The sequence below is a fragment of the Loxodonta africana genome, chromosome 13, assembly GCF_030014295.1.
Source record: "Loxodonta africana isolate mLoxAfr1 chromosome 13, mLoxAfr1.hap2, whole genome shotgun sequence".
Lineage (NCBI taxonomy): Eukaryota > Metazoa > Chordata > Mammalia > Proboscidea > Elephantidae > Loxodonta > Loxodonta africana.
The window spans coordinates 88,940,707-88,960,448 of record NC_087354.1 but is presented as its reverse complement, the minus strand read 5'-3'; the positions used below and the strand labels follow the sequence as shown (position 1 = coordinate 88,960,448).

Genomic DNA, 19,742 nt, shown 5'->3' with positions numbered 1-19,742 from the left:
AACTTCAAATTCCCCTAAGATTTTTCTTAATTTTAAAACATCATGTAAATGATAGAATTTACAGAACTTTGTATTATAATAAATTAATAATCCTAGTAACTTGAGTTAGAAAACAGTGGAAAAATAGTAGAGTATTTCAACCTACTTCAAAACTAACCAAAATAAATTTTTTTTTTTACTTGTACTTTAAACCTTTGTTGATACTCAAGAAGAGAACACACTGTATTCATCGTAAAATGTGAAGTGCAAAGTTTGTTTTGTCAGAAGTAAGGAATCCTTTCTCAGTTTGTTGTCTTTACTCAGCTAACGCCAGAATCAAAGATAGCCTTCTCTGTATCCAAATGAAGCCACGCTTCCTGTGTTCTGTGTCATCTGTCTACTTGTTGCTTTCCAACCTGGGAATGTGATGCAGAGACAGCTGAGAATGCTACTTACAGTCTAAACTGAGCTGTTCATCCCCTAAACATTACACAAAATATGAAAGAGAGTTTAGGTGCAGTCCAAAATCAAAGTGCTTTTTTCCTGGAAAAAAAAAAGGAAAGAAAAAACATTGCACTTATTTAAATTTAATCTCTTACGCTTGCTCTTTTTAGTCTCATAAAAGTGAGTTCTTCGTATTTTATACTGCTTCAACTAAGAAAAAAATAATTCTGACCTTTTCTTTTTCATGTGTTTGTATGGACTGGTAGTTAATGTGCATTTTGGGACTGCACCGTTTTAAAATTTGAGCTGAACTTGTTACATTTTTATTATTAAAATAACAAATTATTTTCTCGTCTGTAAGATTTTGCAAATTTGTGACAAATTATTAATATTAGGAGAATACTGGTATATTTGTTTTCAAGATATGTTGAAATCAGAAAAAAAGTAAAAGGTCACAATTTTTTAATGGAATAAATAACCTTACTGTGGCCCCAAACATCAAACGGTTTCACTTATTGCTTTTCTTACTATTAAAAATTTTGTAAAAATGACATAGAGGTGCCGTTTTGCTGTGTGGAAGATTAACTCGTAAACAGCTGACCTCATTTTGTCTTCTGCAGAGCCAGATCAGTTTCTGCCTGGATGCAGAAGTGGCTTCTAGTAACATCTCGGGAGTATTCTTAAGTGTCATCAGCAGTCTCCTCCAGCCATTAGCGCATTATCTCGAGAATCTACATCATTAGTTTAAATTAGGTTCACTTAATTAGCCAGCTGGCACTCTCCTTGTCAGACTGATAAACAAGCTGTGCTTCCCTGCTCCTTCATGTCAAGACTAAGCCCCAAGTTCTGTGTATCACTGTTGACATTCTCAGTATTTAACCTTTACAAAATAAGCCGTCTTTATAGAAGTTTTTGATACAACTGGTCCATGCCCAATGTGACATGCATTTTAAATTTGTTGTTGTTGTTGTTTTCCCCTCAAGGAGTATTGACGAATTTGTGTAACACTAGATACTTAGTGATCATGAGTTAAAGTTTACACATCAACAAAGGGAAAACACTTATAGCATAAGTAAATTATATCCTTAAAAGATGTTTAAAAATAAAGAAAAATGGCTTATATAAATGTCTTTATAAAGCTATAGCAAATAGAAAATTAATTGTATTATACAATACAGTATATTTTAAACATATATTAAAAAAGGATACAATAAAAAGTTAATTAACTGTGATACTTAAAAAAAAAAAAAAAACGTTGCCATCTAGTCAATTCTGACTCAGAAAGACCCTATAGGACAGAGTAGAACTGCCCCATAGTGTTTCCAAGGAGCACCTGGTGGATTCGAACTGCCGACCTTTAGATTAGCAGCTGTAGGACTTAACCACTATGCCACCAGGGTTTCCAACTATGATATAATAGCACTCTAAAAACAGCATATACATGGGCAATCAAGAGATATTAATTATAGGACCTGAATATGTAGATAATTATTATTAAATCATTATAATAATAAGTCATTTGAAAGGCATCATTTCTGAAAATGCTATTTGAATAATTTAATGAATGGTGAGAAGAAAGGAGCATGCCTCAACCATTTGAATAACACAAGAACAAAGCACAATGTAATATTTGATGAAACGGGTAGTGTCCATTGTCTGAGAGAGAAATTTTCAGCCTACAGTATCAGAATCTCTTATTAAAATCTCAGAAAAAAAAAAAATCTCAGAGGCATCCAATAAATCAAAACTGATCCAGTTTTTATATTAGGGTGGGAGTCAAAATCACCAGCTAAAAGGGAGCTTCATTTCCATAGGCTTCTCAAGGCAGAGATTGAAAACAATTTTTCTAACAAAATAATATTGGTAGTCAAATGTAAATTAATATTAAATATCAAATGAGCATTGTATGTAGGTTGATTTAAGGTGAAGAATGACCACATTCCTAACACATTTCCCCATTAATATATGCCTGAACATTGTCTTTTAATGTACTCCTTTAAGATCGTTGTAATGGATCAAACCACACGTCTGTTTCGGTTTAAAAACAATGAATTTTATTACTGCAATAAAAGCATTTTGCAAAAGGAGAACACAGTGTCAGAATAATCTGAATGTCATGCTTCAAGGGGCTGCAGTGATGCAGAGACTTTATAAAGACAAGCAGAAGGATACAGCTAAAACGTTTGTGATTGGTTGACATTTACAGGGCTTAGAGGGGATGTTAGAACAAGGTTATGGAAAAGTCACAGGCTAAAAAACATTTTTTTAGGGGAAACGAAGAGTGCATTTTCTGAGAATTGGTGGACTGTTAAAGTCACATGTTTAACACCTGTAATAATCTTCTCTTTACGTTGGCCGTTTCTCACCACAGGCTCTTTCTGTAGCAGCAAAACTGCATTTATCTAGGTCAAGGTAAAGTGGAAGGCCTGGCAGAGATGACAAGCTGCGTTATACGACAGAGTAGAACTGTAAGATGGAGTGCTTAGGTCAAGAGAGGACTGGGCTCGGACCTTAGCCAGAAATTCCAGTCATCCCAAGAAACCTCTTGGAAAGGCTCTTTCTCAGGACTAATGGGTTATAATTTATCCATTTTTCTTGAATTAAATGGATGGTGGCTGCAGATGCAAAAAATATCTCCAAAATGGAGTGAGTGTAACTCAAGGGGAGTGACAGAATATCAAGACATCTGTTTGTATATTTACCTTCAAAAACTATCTTTTTACGTGTTATATATGTTTAATACATGGACCAATATGTGGGATGAGCACATATCACATAGTGGACATGAGCTGTCCTGTGGGGAAAATGAAAGTTTCACAATCTGGAGAGATTAACGTTGGTATTCTCTTATCTTTCAATCACCTTTGTATTTACAAAAAAGAATCCTTTGCCGTTGGGTTGATACCTACTCATAGCGACTCTATATGACAGAGTAGAACTGCCCCACGGAGCTTCCAAGAAGTGCCTGGTGGATTCGTACTACCAAACTTTTGGCTAGCAGCTGTAGCACTTAACCACTATGACAGAGGGGAAAATAATAGTACATATCTGAACAAAAAGATTGACATGAAGATTAAATTAAAATTATCAGTAATAGTAAAATTCTTAGAACAAAGCCTGGTACATAACAAGCCTCATTCATAATATAATTATTTTTGTTAAATAAAATAATAATAATGGTAATAATGTTTTGGCATCTTGAATAATTTTGAAGTTTACCTGTCCCAAATAGGTAGATTTAGAGGTTCATAACAAATTAATTCATTAAGCAATATGTATTATTACTATTTACTTCAAACTCACCAGCTGCTCCACAGGAGAAAAGATCTGGCTATCTGCTTGCATAGCAATTCCAACCAACCAACCAATTGCCATCGAGTTGATTCCAACTCATAGAGACCCTATACAACAGAGTAGAATCATGCCACAGGGTTTCCAAGAAGCAGCTGGTGGATTCGAACTGCTGACCTTTTGTTTAGCACCTGTAACTCTTAACCATTTCTCCACCAGGGCTCCTTCATAAAGATTACAGCCTAGAAAACCTTATGGGGAAGTGCTACTCTGTCATATAGGGTCGCTATGAGTTGGAATTGACGCCACAGTTCACAACAACAACCACGATTTACTAGGAATTATTCTAAACATATGAGTTGTATCAAGTGTCAAGTTGTGTCAAGTGATCTTAACAACAAAAAGAAATATCCTGCTTTTCTTGGAGCCTAGAATCAATTGGATGGAAATAGACAATAAAAAATAAAAATGCTAAATATGAAAAGTATACATTATGTAAATCAACAATGTTGTGGCATAGAGTAAAACAGTAGAGCAAGACCAGGTGGGATGGGGAGAGCTGAGGATTAAGAGAGTACAGTAAGGGAGGGCCAGTTGTGGTATTAAACAGGTAACCTGACTATGCCTTGCTGAGAAGGTGATCTAAGCAAGGAACAGTTGAAGAAGGCAGCCATTTGGAATTCTGGGGAAGAATTCCCTAGGCAAAGGCCCTGAGACCAAAAAACAGAAGTATGCCTGGACTAGTAGATGAACTGTAGAAGGCCGAAAGGGAGTGTCTGGATTGGAGACATCCAGGGGAGAGTAAAAAGTGAAGAGATCAAAGAGAGAAAGCTAGCAGTATCAGATCATACATGGTCTTGTAGTTATTGTAAGGACTTTGGCTTTTACTCTGGGGAAAATGGGAATATACTGTACTGTTTTGAACATATTAGGGTGTTATCAATCTAATGCCTTAAAAAAATCACCCTGAATATCCTATAGAGAAAGACCGAGGAGTGTAAGTTCAGAATTCAGAAATCGTTGAAGAAGCTATTACAGCAATTTAAGTTATAGATGACAGAGGCTGTTCATGATGCTCACAGAGAAGGTGTTGCCCTGAGGTTGTATCTGGAAGGTAGAGCCAACAGTATTTCCTGAGGATGTGTGGCATCGAGGAAAAAGAGAAGCCAAGGATAAGATAGATAGAATACTTACAATCCTTATTTTAGAGAAATACTTAAACGATTTTTTATGAAACAAAGATTCCCAGGTTTTCCTGTGGCAGATAACTATAAAAAGTTGTGAGAACTAGTGTTGTTTTATTTTACGAAACACCAATGATCTAAATGTGCTGAAGGAAGATGTGGAGATTTCAAGATTATACTAACTGATGTTTTAGAAAAGCAAACACATGTAATTTATCCCTTCACAAAAATTGATGGTGCAAAAATGGGTAGGGAAATAACTGCTTTTTGATTGAAAGTTGGATTATAAAGAGGTTATTCTGAAAATGGATGTTTGAAAATATTTCTGTCATTGCTAAGTGATTTTGTTGCTGAAAACTACGTAAATTATCCCCCCTGTGAAATCTGTTATATATGCACACTTGCAAAAGTTGTAAACAAATTTCCCTAATGAGTTAAAATTTTTCCAAATCAAGTGTCTCAGATGTGTTTTTATCCACATTTTTATCTGCATGCCTTTTTTCAGTTTGGTTGAACTTTTAGAACAAAACACCAAAAGAAAACCTGAGTTTAGGAACAAATTTTGAAATGCTTAAAGGCAAAGTGCTAGGTGAATTTCTTTTGAAGAATGAATATTTTTTAAATTGGCAATAATTTTTGTAATTATTGAGTATAATGATAAATATTAAAATTAGGGAATGAAGCATTTTGCACTAGTAATAAATAAGGCTAAAAGGCAATTTTAATCTCATATAATTTAATTTTTATCTCATTCTATTACAATTTTATATTGTATATGTAATGTGTTGGTACAATAGTACAATGTATAATATTTAAGTGCATAAATATACATATTTGGTGGTATCGTTAATACTACCAATGCATGTGCTATCAAAAATTTTGGAGACCATTGATGAGATATTTGTAAAATTCTAGGGTTCTTCTGAAAATTTGTATTTTTCTCCTTTAAATACATATAAGGAGTCCCTGGGTGGTGCAAACAGTTAAGCACTTAGCTGCTAACCAAGAGATTGGTGGTTCTAATCCACCCAGTGATTCCTCAGAAGAAAGGCCTGCTGATCTACTTCTGAAAGATCCTGCCCATTGAGCACCCCGTGGTGCACAAGTCTACTCTGAAACCCATGGGGTCACAATGAGCCGGAAACAACTGAACAGCAACTCGTTTGGTTTTTTGGTTTAAATACATAAATCTGAGTTCATTTTCAGGCAATTAATCATGGACTGCTTTCTTATGCCTCCTGTAATATATTCTCATGAGTTAATTTAAAAAAGAAATAGTCCCTGTCTTCCCATATCAAAAAATATTCACACTTTAAGTCTTACTTGAAGTTCCACCTCCTCCCCTTCTCCCTCGTCCTGCATTACACTTTTTCCACTAAGCTTTCATAGCAGTTGGTCTTTAGTTTTATTTCCTAACACATATCAAATAGTTTTAAAGGCTTCTCCCAGCCTCTAGTCTGTAAATACTTCCTGGGCATAGACAGGCTGTGTTTATTTTTTTCTCTCTGCTAGATATCAGTTTCTCCATTTGCTAAATGAAGAGCATCTCTAACCTTAAAGCAAGATGATATCAGCAGTCATGAAGCTGCTTCCAATTCAAGCAGCCTTTCTCATTGCAGTGATGTTAGTGTTAGTTCTAGTAGGGGTAGCAGTAGTGGTGTTTATTTAGTGCTTAGGATTTGCTCCAGGGTGCCTCCAAAAAAGGCCTGGCAATCTGCTTCCGAAAAATGAAGTCATTTGAAAGCGTGTGGAGCACAGTTCTACTCTGACACACGAGTCATCATGAGTCAGAAATGACTTGATGACAACTGCTTTAGTATTTTCCAGGGACACCCTAAGCTCTTTATGTTTACTACCTCATCTAATATTTACAATAATTCTTTCAAGTGTTGTTAGTATCTCCATCTTATTTTTAAGTGAAGAAGCTAAGATTTGAAGTTTGGCTTCAGAACCCATGCTCCTTAGCATGACATACACTGCCTCTCAGTGATAATGCACTAGGGTAGTACAGTTTTTAGAGATGATACTACATACATTTGGACCCTGTGGGTTCTTATAAAAGAGAGATAGAAAAAAACAAAAAAAACAATTACTTATATCTGAGCTAGAAATAAGAAAACAACATAGCCACACATTCTCAGGAATTAACTGTCAATCAACTGGAAGGCAAGAGGTCCTTTCATGAGCAGAGAGCTTCTCACGTTGGAAAAGCAAAGACTGTCCAATTCCAGGAGTCTTTGGATGTTGTCAACAGTTAACTTAGTCAGCTACTAATGGAAAGTCTGGAGGTTTGAGTCCATGCAGTGATGTGTTAGAAGAAAGGCCTGCTGATCTACTTCCAGCCATTGAAAACGTGGGGTCACCCTGAGTTGGAATCAACTCTGCAGCAACTGGTTTATCAAATTCCAGCCCTGCTGTTTGCTGGCTGAATGACCACTGGCAAGTCTGACCTAGCTTCCTTATCTGGATAAATAATACAACCTATGTCCTGTGAGTTGGAATCAACTTGACAGTGTTTTTTTTTTTTAATCCAAACCCATTGCTGTCCAGGTGATTCTGACTCATACTAGCATAAACTGTGGATTGTAGTAAGGAGTTCTGGTGGCTCAATGGTTAAGTGCTCAGCTGCTAACCAAAAGGTCTGTGGTTAGAACCCACCATATGCTCCAAGGGAGAAAGACTCTTAGATCTGCTCCCATAAAGATCACAGCTTCAGGAACCCTATTAGTAGTTCTACTCTGTCCCGTAGGGTCGTTATGAGTATGAATGGACTTGACAGTACACAACAACATGGGATGTGGTATGCTCATATTACAAAAATATGTATAAGAGCTGCTAAAGAAAACAAAAGCACCTTATGAGAGCCAGCAACTTGGAAATTTTCATCCGAATTGTTCCTTCTCTGTATTTGAGGTTATCTAAAGACCTTCGCTCCTTTGTAATTTATTTTAAGAATTGAATAACAATCAGGTTTTGTTATTGTTGTTTATGTTGTTTCTATTGAGCTATTTTATCTTTAACACTTTTTAAAACCTAAAGTTATTGCATCTTAAGCTGCATGATAGATCAAGGTTAGTGTACAAAGGGGGGAATATGAAAAACCAAGGAAAGCTTATTGCTTTGTTATTAGTTTAGTGATTAATAATGGCCCTTTTCCATATAGGTATTGAAATCATTGATCAGTACATAAAGAAATTTAAATGAAACAGCTGGCAATCATTTGATTACAATTAACAGAATACTAGCCTATTTCTTAAGCATCAAAACCATTCATTTATCCCAAATAACACAAAGTTGAGGAACACGTGTTCTAAGTTTGTGTAGTTGCTCAAGGTTATTATCAAGAATTCAGTTTCTTTTTATTTTTCTCCTCCTACATCTTCATAATGCTGGCTTTACTCTTTAAGCTTACCCCTTCATGGCCTCAAAATGGCTTTGGCTTTGGAAACTCCAGGCTTGACATTCTCACATGACAGCATTAAAGCAAGAGGAAAGAAAAACGTGGGTCAAGGAAGGCTCCTCCTGTGCTTGTCTGTTGACAGAATGCAACATGTCTCAGAAATCATCCTTCAAATTAGTCTTTACAACACATTTGCTGGAATATGCTACATAACTACTCCAAGCTGTTAGAGAAGTTCGGAAACTTAGTATTTGCCAAAAGGGATGGAATTACTCATTGATTAGATCCCCAGTGCTGGCCAAGGGGTCTACCTTCCCTGAGGACACTACTGATCTCCTGATCCTAGACCAGTATCATGGTTCTGTTAGCCAGGAAGAAAAGGTCAGGACCCTGATACAGAAAACTTTTAAATTGTGCATTTTCAGAGATCAAAGAATGATTTCAGTAATCCAAGAATATTTAAAATTTAAGTAGGTGGAATACAGGGCAAAACGTTAAAAGACCGATGCATTAGTAAGGCTGAATTGGCCAACATTTAAGTCAAAATATGTATTTCTTTTTATCAAGCCACAACTGCAGTTTACTTTTTTTTTTTAATAATTTTTATTGAGCTTTAAGTGAACGTTTACAAATCAAGTCAGTCTGTCACATATAAGCTTATATAGACCTTACTCCATACTCCCACTTACTCTCCCCCTAATGAGTCAGCCCTTCCAGTCTCTCCTATCGTGACAATTTTGCCAGTTTCTAACCCTCTCTACCCTCCTGTCTCCCCTCCAGACAGGAGATGCCAACACAGTCTCAAGTGTCCACCTCATACAAGTAGCTCACTCTTCATCAGCATCTCTCTCCAACCCATTGTCCAGTCCCTTCAATGTCTGATGAGTTGTCTTCGGGAATGGTTCCTGTCCTGGGCCAACAGAAGGTTTGGGGACCATGAACGCTGGGATTCCTCTAGTCTCAGTCAGACCATTAAGTCTGGTCTTTTTATGAGAATTTGGGGTCTGCATCCCACTATTCTCCTGCTCCTTCGGGGGTTCTCTGTTGTGCTCCCTGTCAGGGCAGTCATCGGTTGTGGCCCGGCACCATCTAGTTCTTCTGGTCTCAGGATGATGTAAGCCTCTGGTTCATGTGGCCCTTTCTGTCTCTTGGGCTCTTAGTTATCCTGTGACCTTGGTGTTCTTCATTCTCCTTTGATCCAGGTGGTTTGAGAACAATTGATGCATCTTAGATGGCCGCTTGTTAGCATTTAAGACCCCAGACGCCACATTTCAAAGGGGGATGCAGAATGTTTTCATAATAGTATTATTTTGCCAATTGACCTACAAGTCCCCTTAAGCCATAGTTCCCAAACCCCCGCCCTTGCTCCGCTGACGTTTGAAGCATTCAGTTTATCCCGGAAACTTCTTTGCTTTTGGTCCAGTCCGGTTGAGCTGACCTTCCGTGTATTGACTATTGCCCTTCCCTTCACCTAAAGTAGTTCTTATCTACTAACTAATCAGTAAATAGCCCTCTCCCACCATCCCTCCCTCCCCCCCTCGTAACCACAAAAGTATGTGTTCTTCTCAGTTTATACTATTTCTCAAGATCTTATAATAGTGGTCTTATACAATATTTGTCCTTTTGCCTCTGACTAATTTCACTCAGCATAATGCCTTCCAGGTTCCTCCATGTTATGAAATGTTTCACAGATTCGTCACTGTTCTTTATCGATGCGTAGTATTCCATTGTGTGAATATACCACAATTTATTTATCCATTCATCCGTTGATGGACGCCTTGTTTGCTTCCAGCTTTTTGCTGTTGTAAACAGAGCTGCAATAAACATGGGAGTGCATATATCTGTTTGTGTGAAGGCTCTTATTTCTCTAGGGTATATTCTGAGGAGTGGGATTTCTGGGTTGTATGGTAGTTCTATTTCTAACTTTTTAAGAAAATGCCAGATAGATTTCCAAAGTGGTTGTACCATTTTACATTCCCACCAGCAGTGTATAAGAGTTCCAATCTCTCCGCAGCCTCTCCAACATTTATTATTTTGTGTTTTTTGGATTAATGCCAGCCTTGTTGGAGTGAGATGGAATCTCATCGTAGTTTTAATTTGCATTTCTCTAATGGCTAATGATCGAGAGCATTTTCTCATATATCTGTTAGCTGCCTGAATATCTTCTTTAGTGAAGTACCTGTTCATATCCTTTGCCCACTTCTTGATTGGGTTGTTTGTCTTTTTGTGGTTGAGTTTTAACAGAATCACATAGGTTTTAGAGATCAGGCGCTGGTCGGAGATGTCATAGCTGAAAATTCTTTCCCAGTCTGTAGGTGGTCTTTTTACTCTTTTGGTGAAGTCTTTAGGTGAGCATAGGTATTTGATTTTTAGGAGCTTCCAGTTATCTGGTTTCTCTTTGTCATTTTTGGTAATGTTTTGTATTCTGTTTATGCCTTGTATTAGGGCTTCTAACATTGTCCCTATTTTTTCTTCCATGATGTTTATCATTTTAGTCTTTATGTTTAGGTCTTTGATCCACTTGGAGTTAGTTTTTGTGCATGGTGTGAGGTATGGGGCCTGTTTCATTTTTTTGCAAATGGATATCTAGTTATGCCAGCACCATTTGTTAAAAAGACTGTCTTTTTCCCAATTAAATGACACACTGGGCCTTTGTCAAATATCAGCTGCTCATATGTGGATGGATTTATATCTGGGTTCTCAATTCTGTTCCACTGGTCTATGTGTCTGTTGTTGTACCAGTACCAGGCTGTTTTGACTACTGTGGCTGTATAATAGGTTCTAAAATAAGGTGGAGTGAGGCCTCCCACTTTCTTATTCTTTTTCAGTAATGCTTTACTTATCCAAGGCTTCTTTCCCTTCCATATGAAGTTGGTGATTTGTTTCTCCATCACATTAAAAAATGTCATTGGAATTTGGATCAGAAGTGCATTGTATGTATAGATGGCTTTTGGTAGAATAGACATTTTTACTATGTTAAGTCTTCCTATCCATGAGCAAGGTATGTTTTTCCACTTAAGTAGGTCCTTTTTAGTTTCTTGCAGTAGTACTTTGTAGTTTTCTTTGTATAGGTCTTTTACACCTTTGGTAAGATTTATTCCTAAGTATTTTATCTTCTTGGGGGCTACTGTGAATGGTATTGATTTGGTGATTTCCTCTTCGATGTTCTTTTTGTTGATGTAGAGGAATCCAAGTGATTTTTGTATGTTTATCTTATAACCTGAGACTCTGCCAAAGTCTTCTATTAGTTTCAGTAGTTTTCTGGAGGATTCCTTAGGGTTTTCTGTGTATAAGATCATGTCATCTGCAAATAGAGATAATTTGACTTCCTCTTTGCCAATCCAGATGCCCTTTATTTCTTTGTCTAGCCTAATTGCTCTGGCTAGGACTTGTAGCACGATGTTGAATAAGAGCGGTGATAAAGGCATCCTTGTCTGGTTCCCATTCTCAAGGGAAATGCTTTCAGGCTCTCTCCATTTAGAGTGATGTTGGCTGTTGGCTTTGCATAGATGCCCTTTATTATGTTGAGGAATTTTCCTTCAATTCCTATTTTGGTGAGAGTTTTTATCATAAATGGGTGTTGGACTTTGTCAAATGCCTTTTCTGCATCAATTGATAAGATCATGTGGTTTTTGTCTTTTGTTTTATTTATGTGGTGGATTACATTAATGGTTTTTCTAATATTAAACCAGCCTTGCATAAAAAAAAAATTTTGCATAGCTGGTATAAATCCCACTTGGTCGTGGTGAATTATTTTTTTGATATGTTGTTGAATTGTATTGGCTAGAATTTTGTTGAGGATTTTTGCATCTATGTTCATGAGGGATATAGGTCTGTAATTTTCTTTTTTTCTGATGTCTTTACCTAGTTTTGGTATCAGGGATATGGTGGATTCATAGAATGAGTTAGGTAGTATTCAATCATTTTCTAAGCTTTGAAATACCTTTAGTAGTAGTAGTCAGGGATATGGTGGATTCATAGAATGAGTTAGGTAGTATTCAATCATTTTCTAAGCTTTGAAATACCTTTAGTAGTAGTAGTGTTAACTCTTCTCTGAAAGTTTGGTAGAACTCTGCAGGAAAGCCATCCAGGCCATGGCTTTTTTTCTGTTGGGAGTTTTTTGATTACCGGTTCAATCTCTTTTTTTGTTATGGGTCTATTTAGTTGTTCTGCTTCTGATTGTGTTAGTTTAGGTAGGTAGTGTTTTTCTAGGAATTCATCCATTTCTTCTAGGTTTGCAAATTTGTTAGAGTACAATTTTTCATAATAATCTGATATGATTCTTTTAATTTCAGTTGGGTCTGTTGTGATGTGGCCCATCTCTTTTCTTATTTGGGTTATTTGTTTCCTTTCCTGTATTTCTTTAGTCAGTCTAGCCAATGGTTTATCAATTTTGCTAATTTTTTCAAAGAACCAGCTTTTGGCCTTGTTAATTCTTTCAATTGTTTTTCTGTTCTCTAATTCATTTAGTTCAGCTCTAATTTTTATTATTTGTTTTCTTCTGGTGCCTGATGGATTCTTTTGTTGCTCATTTTCTATTTGCTCAAGTTGTAGAGACAGCTCTCTGATTTTGGCTCTTTCTTCTTTTTGTATGTGTGCATTTATCGATAGAAATTGACCTCTGAGCACTGCTTTTGCTGTGTCCCAGAGGTTTTGATAGGAAGTGTTTTCATTCTTATTGCATTCTATGAATTTCTTTATTCCCTCCTTAATGTCTTCTATAACCCAGTCTTTTTTGAGCAGAGTGTTGTTCAGTTTCCAAGTATTTGATTTCTTTTCCCTCATTTTTCTGTTATTGATTTCTACTTTTATGGCCTTATAGTCTGAGAAGATGCTTTGTAATATTTTGACGTCTGGATTCTGCAAAGCTTTGTTTTATGACCTAATATGTGGTCTATTCTAGAGAATGTTCCATGTGCACTAGAAAAAAAGTATACTTTGCAGCAGTTGGGTGGAGTGTTCTGTATAAGTCAATGAGGTCAAGTTGGTTGATGGTTGTAATTAGGACTTCCGTGTCTCTATTGAGCTTCCTTCTGGATATCCTGTCCTCCGAAAGTGGTGTGTTGAAGTTTTCTGCTGCAATTATGGAGGTGTCTATCTCACTTTTCATTTCTGTTAAAATTTGATTTATGTATCTTGCAGCCCTGTCACTGGGTGCATAAATATTTAATATGGTTATATCTTCCTGATCAATTGTCCCTTTTATCATCATGTAGTGTCCTTCTTTATCCTTTGTGGTGGATTTAAGTTTAAAGTCTATTTTGTCAGAAATTAATATTGCTACTCCTCTTCTTTTTTGCTTATTGTTTGCTTGATATATTTTTTTTCCATGCTTTGAGTTTTAGTTTGTTTGTGTCTCTAAGTCTAAGGTGTGTCTCTTGTAGGCAGCATATAGGCGCATCGTGTTTCTTTATCCAGTCTGAGACTCTCTGTCTCTTTACTGGTGCATTTAGTCCATTTACATTCAGCGTAATTATAGATAAGTATGTGTTTAGTGCTGTCATTTTGATGCCTTTTTATGTGTGTTGTTGACACTTTCATTTTTCCACTTATTTTTTTGTGCTGAGACGTTTTTCTTTGTAAATTGTGTATTCCTCATTTTCATAGTATTTGACTTTATGTTTGCTGAGTCGTTATGTTTTTCTTGGTTTTTATTTTGAGTTATGGAGTTGTTATACCTCTTTGTGGTTACCTTAATATTTACCCCTATTTTTCTAAGTAAAAACCTAACTTGTGTTGTCCTATATCGCCTTGTATCACTCTCCATATGGCAGTTCTATGCCACCTGTATTTAGTCCCTCTTTTTGATTATTGTGATCTTTTACATATTGACTTCAATGATGCCCTGTTTTGAGCATTTTTCTGTTTTTAAAATTAATCTTAATTTGTTTTTGTGATTTCCCTATTTGAGTTGATATCAGGATGTTCTGTTCTGTGACCTTGTGTTGTGCTGGTATCTGATATTATTGGTTTTCTGACCAAACAATTTCCTTTAGTATTTGTTGTTGTTTTTTTTTTTTTTTGGTTTGGTTTTTGCAAATTCTCTAAGCTTGTGTTTATTTGTAAATGTTTTAATTTCACCTTCATAGTACCAGCTGGTTTGGGCTGTTACCAGAAATATAAGCCTAAGAGTCCATTCACTATTCTTGAGTAGAATCTGATTTTGGGTCACCAAGCGTGTGGTGCAGACTGTCACCTATCCACCTAGAGAAGTAGTGGTGATAGTTGTGTGCACCAGATTCTAGTAGCAGCAGGGGTTCACACTCCAGGGGGGGCAGGATGCTGACAGGCTTCCCCCAAGTGCCAGGGAGGTAGGTGTGTCTCTATTCCTAAAGCACTTTGGTGGGTGGGCTCTGCAGCTGTACCTTAGGCCTCTAATGCAAGTACCTCTACAGATTGGTAGGTCTTACCCTCCTTAGACCCCTAAGGCCAGAGGCTAGGTGGTCTGGGGGGAGCTTCAGCCCTCAGTTCCCTGTTGTGGGTCAGCGAGGACTCTGTTGAAAAAGCAGAGACATCAGACCTGGGAAACTTGTGTTTCCAGTAATCTGCTAAAACAATTACAGTCAGATCCCTATCAGAAATGCCTTTGCATTATAATAGCCACCTTGTTCCCTGTAGGGATGAAAGCCCAAGACTGTGGATCACATATGCTTGGCTGGAGCTGGTTCTGTGTTTTTAGTCCAATTAGGGAAGGATTTTTGGTACCTGGGTTTTTTTGTAGCTGCTTCTCTCAGGTCAGGAGAATGAGTTAGGAAAAGACCAAAAAAAAAAGAAAAGAAAAGAAAGAAAAACCGCAATGCGGTTCACTCTCTGGCTCAGGAAATTCCAATGTTAATGAAGCCGCCTGGGAAGGGGAGGGGAGGGTTCAGATAAATAGGAGAGAGTAGCACCCCAGAATATAGACAAAGTTACTTATCTTGCTTGGGATGACTGTTTTATCTGAGATTCCCGAGGGGCGCATCGACTGTGTGCGCTGGCTGGGTAGAGATTGCCCCCGAGGGTCAGGCCTGCGTCCCGTGCTTGCACTGTCTCAGAAGCCGTGGTCAGTTCCTCTGCTCCCAGTCCAAAGCCCAGCGCCAAGGTGACCTGGCTGGGACGCCGCGCTCCTGGCTCCAAAACCAGTCTGCCTCCCGGTGACTTCTGTTCCTGTCAGCCGCATCACTGCACTGCCTGCGTGCACTGGCTGGGCTTCCCCCGAGGTCACCTCAGGGGCTAGGGCTGCACCCCGTATTTGCACCATCTCAGGATGCCATGCTCAGCTCCCCTGCGCCCAGTCCAAAGCCCGGCGCCAAGGTTTTCTGACTGGGACACTGGCTCCAGGCTCTGAAAATAGTCACCGCTTCCCCGTGGTTGTTCGTTTTCAGTCTCTGTCACTCAGGTCAACTCTTTAGATCTGTGTTTGATGGTCAGGGTTCCTAGATTGTCATGTATGTGATCTATTCACTTGTTTTTCCGAGTCTTTGTTGCAAGAGGGATCCGAGGTAGCTTCTACCTAGTCAGCCATCTTGGCTCCCTGCAGTTTACTTTTTACTAACCCACTGAGGAAAGCATTATATTATGAATCAGGTCTTGGAAAATTCTTTAAGTATATTCACCAGTGCTTTGGAAAGAAATGCTTTTATAATTAGATAAAGGTCGTTGAATTGGATACAATTTTTTTTTTTTAGTTATAAAATTAGAAAAGAGATTAAAGTTACTATGATAGGAAATTACTTTAAAAAAGTGGGAACCTACAATATATAAATAGCTTGAAATTAAAAAAAATCCTTTCCTGGCAACTATTTATTTTCTGGGATTTTTAAGTTAAGGCTAAATATTATAAATTTTAGCAGAAAAAAACACATTTAACATATCCAGCATGGTACAAAAGCAAACAAACAAAAAAACCTGCTTTTCCTTCTGTGTGTTATTGTGAGTTTCTCGTTAAGGAAAGTAAATTACGTAATCCGTTAGTAGAACTGCAAACGTATATCAGATTTTCGGCTTCTTAGCATTACAGATGATCAAATTCCATAATCAGCATTCAAATGGGAAAAAAACCTAGTGCCGTAAACGTGGTTCTCACTTGTATTCAATAATTGTTTAAAACGCACCTATTAATAACATCTATCTTGAGTTTCTAAATAGCGACATGGCTCGCAGTTTGCGCAGGTGCTGAGTGAACATAAGATGATATAGAAGTGTGCATAGGATGAACAACAAGAGTGTGTGAGGAAAGGGGGTATTTCCAATGATGGCAGTTCAAATGGCACTTTAGAAAATCAGATAATTGGCAACATAAATTTTAAATCTGACAACTAAACTCTGATTCATCCACATTTTTTGGACAATCTTTAAACTAATATATTATTCTGAAAATATTTCCTTTATTGTTACTTATTACAGGCAGTAAGCACAGACCCTGTCCCAGTGAAATTGCACTATGATAAATCACACGACCAGGTCTGGGTGCTCAGCTGGGGTACTATGGACAAGACCTCACCGACACTACAGGTACGTACATCTGAGCACATGTGAGAAAACAACGGTCTTTAAACCATTGCATATCTTGTTGCCTATTTATGACTATTTAACAGTGAGGAATGTGGGGTGGAGCAAGTAGCATACAACCGTAAGAGTTAGAATCTAGCTTCAAAGCAGGTATCGTGTTTTCACAAACAGATAGCATTTCATTATCTGATCACATCCTCGTTTCTAATAGGGTCATCTGTGGTGTCAGTTTTGTGGAATTTGCTTCTCCTTTGACCTGGTGGCAGAGTGGTTAAGAGCTTGACTGCTAACAAAAAGGCAGCAGTTCCAATTCACCAGCCACTCCTGGGAAATGCAATGGGCAGTTCTACTCTGTTCTATAGGGTCACTGTTTTACCCGGAATTGAATCATCAAATCAATGAGTTTGCTTTGGTTTGGTTTTGAAGTTGGTTAAGTGAGAATTTGGTAGGCAAAGAAAAGAATACATGGATTTTAACAAGGACTCTTTGGCACAATGGAGATTTTTGGAGTTACAAGTCAGAAATCAGAGAGGGAATAGGAAGAAAATGTTGCCCCTATAAATGTAGTTTATACTGTTGTTATAATCACCTGGTGATTTTTTTTTTTTTTACTGTTTTGGCTATGATTCTGCTTATCAAGTCCTAAATCATTAACCCCTGGCCATTTTTCAATAAAGTCTGTTGAATGCAATGTTTTTGTTTTGTTTAAATAAGTTTTCAGTATCAATACTTTTAATATTTGTGAGGTAATTTCAGCACTGAGATATTTAGCTCATAAGTGACAAGTCTATTTTAATGAAATATTTTAAGAGAGCTATCCAAATGATGGCACATTTTATATTTCACTAGAAATGTGTGTTATTTGAAACATCTAAAATATAATATGGTATGTAAGTTATTTATTGCTGCAAACCTAATCACCCCAAAACTTGATGTCCTAAGAATAAAAAATAATAATAATAATAACTTATTATTACTCACCTGTCTGTGGCTTGGCAATCGGGTTCTTCTGTTAGTCTCATCTAGGATCACTCATGTGACTGTAGTCATAACTCAGCTGGAGCCAGAAGGTCCAAAAAGGCCCTTCCTCTCATGTTCGACACATAGTAGTGGTGGTCACTTTGGTGCCCTGGGTTTCCTGCATGTGACTGCTCATAATCTAGATTGGCATCTTCACAGCATGGTGGTTTCAGGTTTCAAGGAATTGAGAGTGGAAGCTGCAAGACCAATTAAGCTTCTGCTACAGAACTCACACGAGGTCAGTTCTGCCACTACCTATTATCAAAGCAAACCACACCTGCAAAGGAGATTCAAGAGGGTAGAGTAACAGACTCAGTGTCTTAATGGTAGAAGCAAAATCTCCACATCTTGGGTAATATAATGATCTACACAATATTGTAACTGGGTCTAGTTATCTGACATTTTGTGTACAAAGCATAATCTTGGCAAGATAAAATAGTCGAACATTACAAATTTTTAAAACATTTGATTCCCAGGAATTATTTTAATACTATTAACTTTAAAATAAAATGTTTACAAAGTTTAGAAAATGAATTTTTTAAGTTATATATATTTTCATTTTAACAAATTCTTCCTTATAGATTCTATCCTCCAACCCTCAACTTCCTGTGGTACATGCTATCTGGATAGATTAATAACTTTTCTAGTTTTTCATTATTTCCAGAAAGTAGTTTAGACAAACTCTTGGTATAATATAGAATTAAAAAAAAAAAAAATCTAGTGATGGAGAGTGACTTCCCACACATTATCCAGCCCTCCAAAAATGGGTTCTTTCTTTATATTTTTTTTTCTGAATGTCTAATAAGAAAAAAAAAATAAAATTTGGTGAACTTTTAAAAATATTTGATAGGTGGGACTGACTGGTAAGTCGTGCACCTGAAAATATAAAATACAATGCAAGAATTGAGAAGTACCCTTAAAATGGTACATGAAAGAAGAATTGTTCATGTATGGTTTTTATAACAGAAAGAGAGAAAGGAAAGAAAGAGAGAAGATTGATCTTGACAGGAAAAATACAGTAAAATACATTAATATTCAAGGAACATGTTAGTGTACACATCCCCAGCCAAAGCCTCCATGGAGTGATGTGGTGAGAGACCTTGATATTATAATCTCTGAATTTGGATATTTAGAAAATATTGGCATTGTAAAGGATTTAATTTTACTTGGATCCATAATCAAAACCCATGGAAGCAGCAGTCAAAAAATGCATTGGGCAAATATGCTGCAAAAGACCTCTTTAAAGTGTAAAAAGCAAAGATGTCTCTTTGAGGACTAAGATGCTCCTAAACCATGGTATTTTCAATCACCTTATATTCTTGTGAAAGTTGGACAGTGGATAAGGGAGACCAACAAAGAGTTGATATATTTGAATTATGGTATTGGTGAAGAATATTGACTATTCCATGGACTCCCAGAAGAACAAACAAATCTGTCTTGGAAAAAGTACAGCCAGGATGCTCCTTAGAAGCAAGAATGGTGAGACTTTGTCTCATGTAGTTTACATGTTATCAAGAGGGACTGGTCCCTGGATAGGGACATCAAGCTTGGTGAAGTAGAAGATTGGTAAAAAAGAGGAGGACCTCAAACGAGATGGATTGACACAGTGGCTGCAATAATGGGCCCAAACATATCAACGATTGTGAGGATGGCACAGGGCCAGGCCATGTTTCCTTCTGTTGTACATAGGGTTGCTGAGTAGGAACCAACTTAACAGAACCTATCAACAACAAATTTATATAGTTTGCTGGCATATAGGCTGATCTTCCTTTCTGGAGAGAAAGAGGGAGAGAGATTTTTACTCTAAAGTTTTTGCAGTTATCTCCAGGGAGTTACTCTGAAATTCAGTAATTCTCTCAGGAATTACTCTGAAATGTAAGCAAATAGCACAGGTAGAGATGAATTTCTCAGTCTCTCAGAAGCAACACACCATC

At 37.2% G+C, this 19,742-nt stretch overlaps 1 protein-coding gene across 3 annotated transcripts in view; it reads left to right on the top strand.

Moving 5' to 3' along the window:
• FSTL5 (follistatin like 5) overlaps positions 1-19,742 on the top strand; it is an 865,385-nt gene that overhangs the window by 752,371 nt on the left and 93,272 nt on the right. For all 3 annotated transcript variants that reach the window (XM_003418490.3, XM_010598135.3, XM_003418489.3), the window contains one exon: positions 16,684-16,791. In XM_003418490.3, coding sequence (XP_003418538.2) covers positions 16,684-16,791 — 108 coding nt within the window. The remainder of the gene's footprint in view (positions 1-16,683; positions 16,792-19,742) is intronic.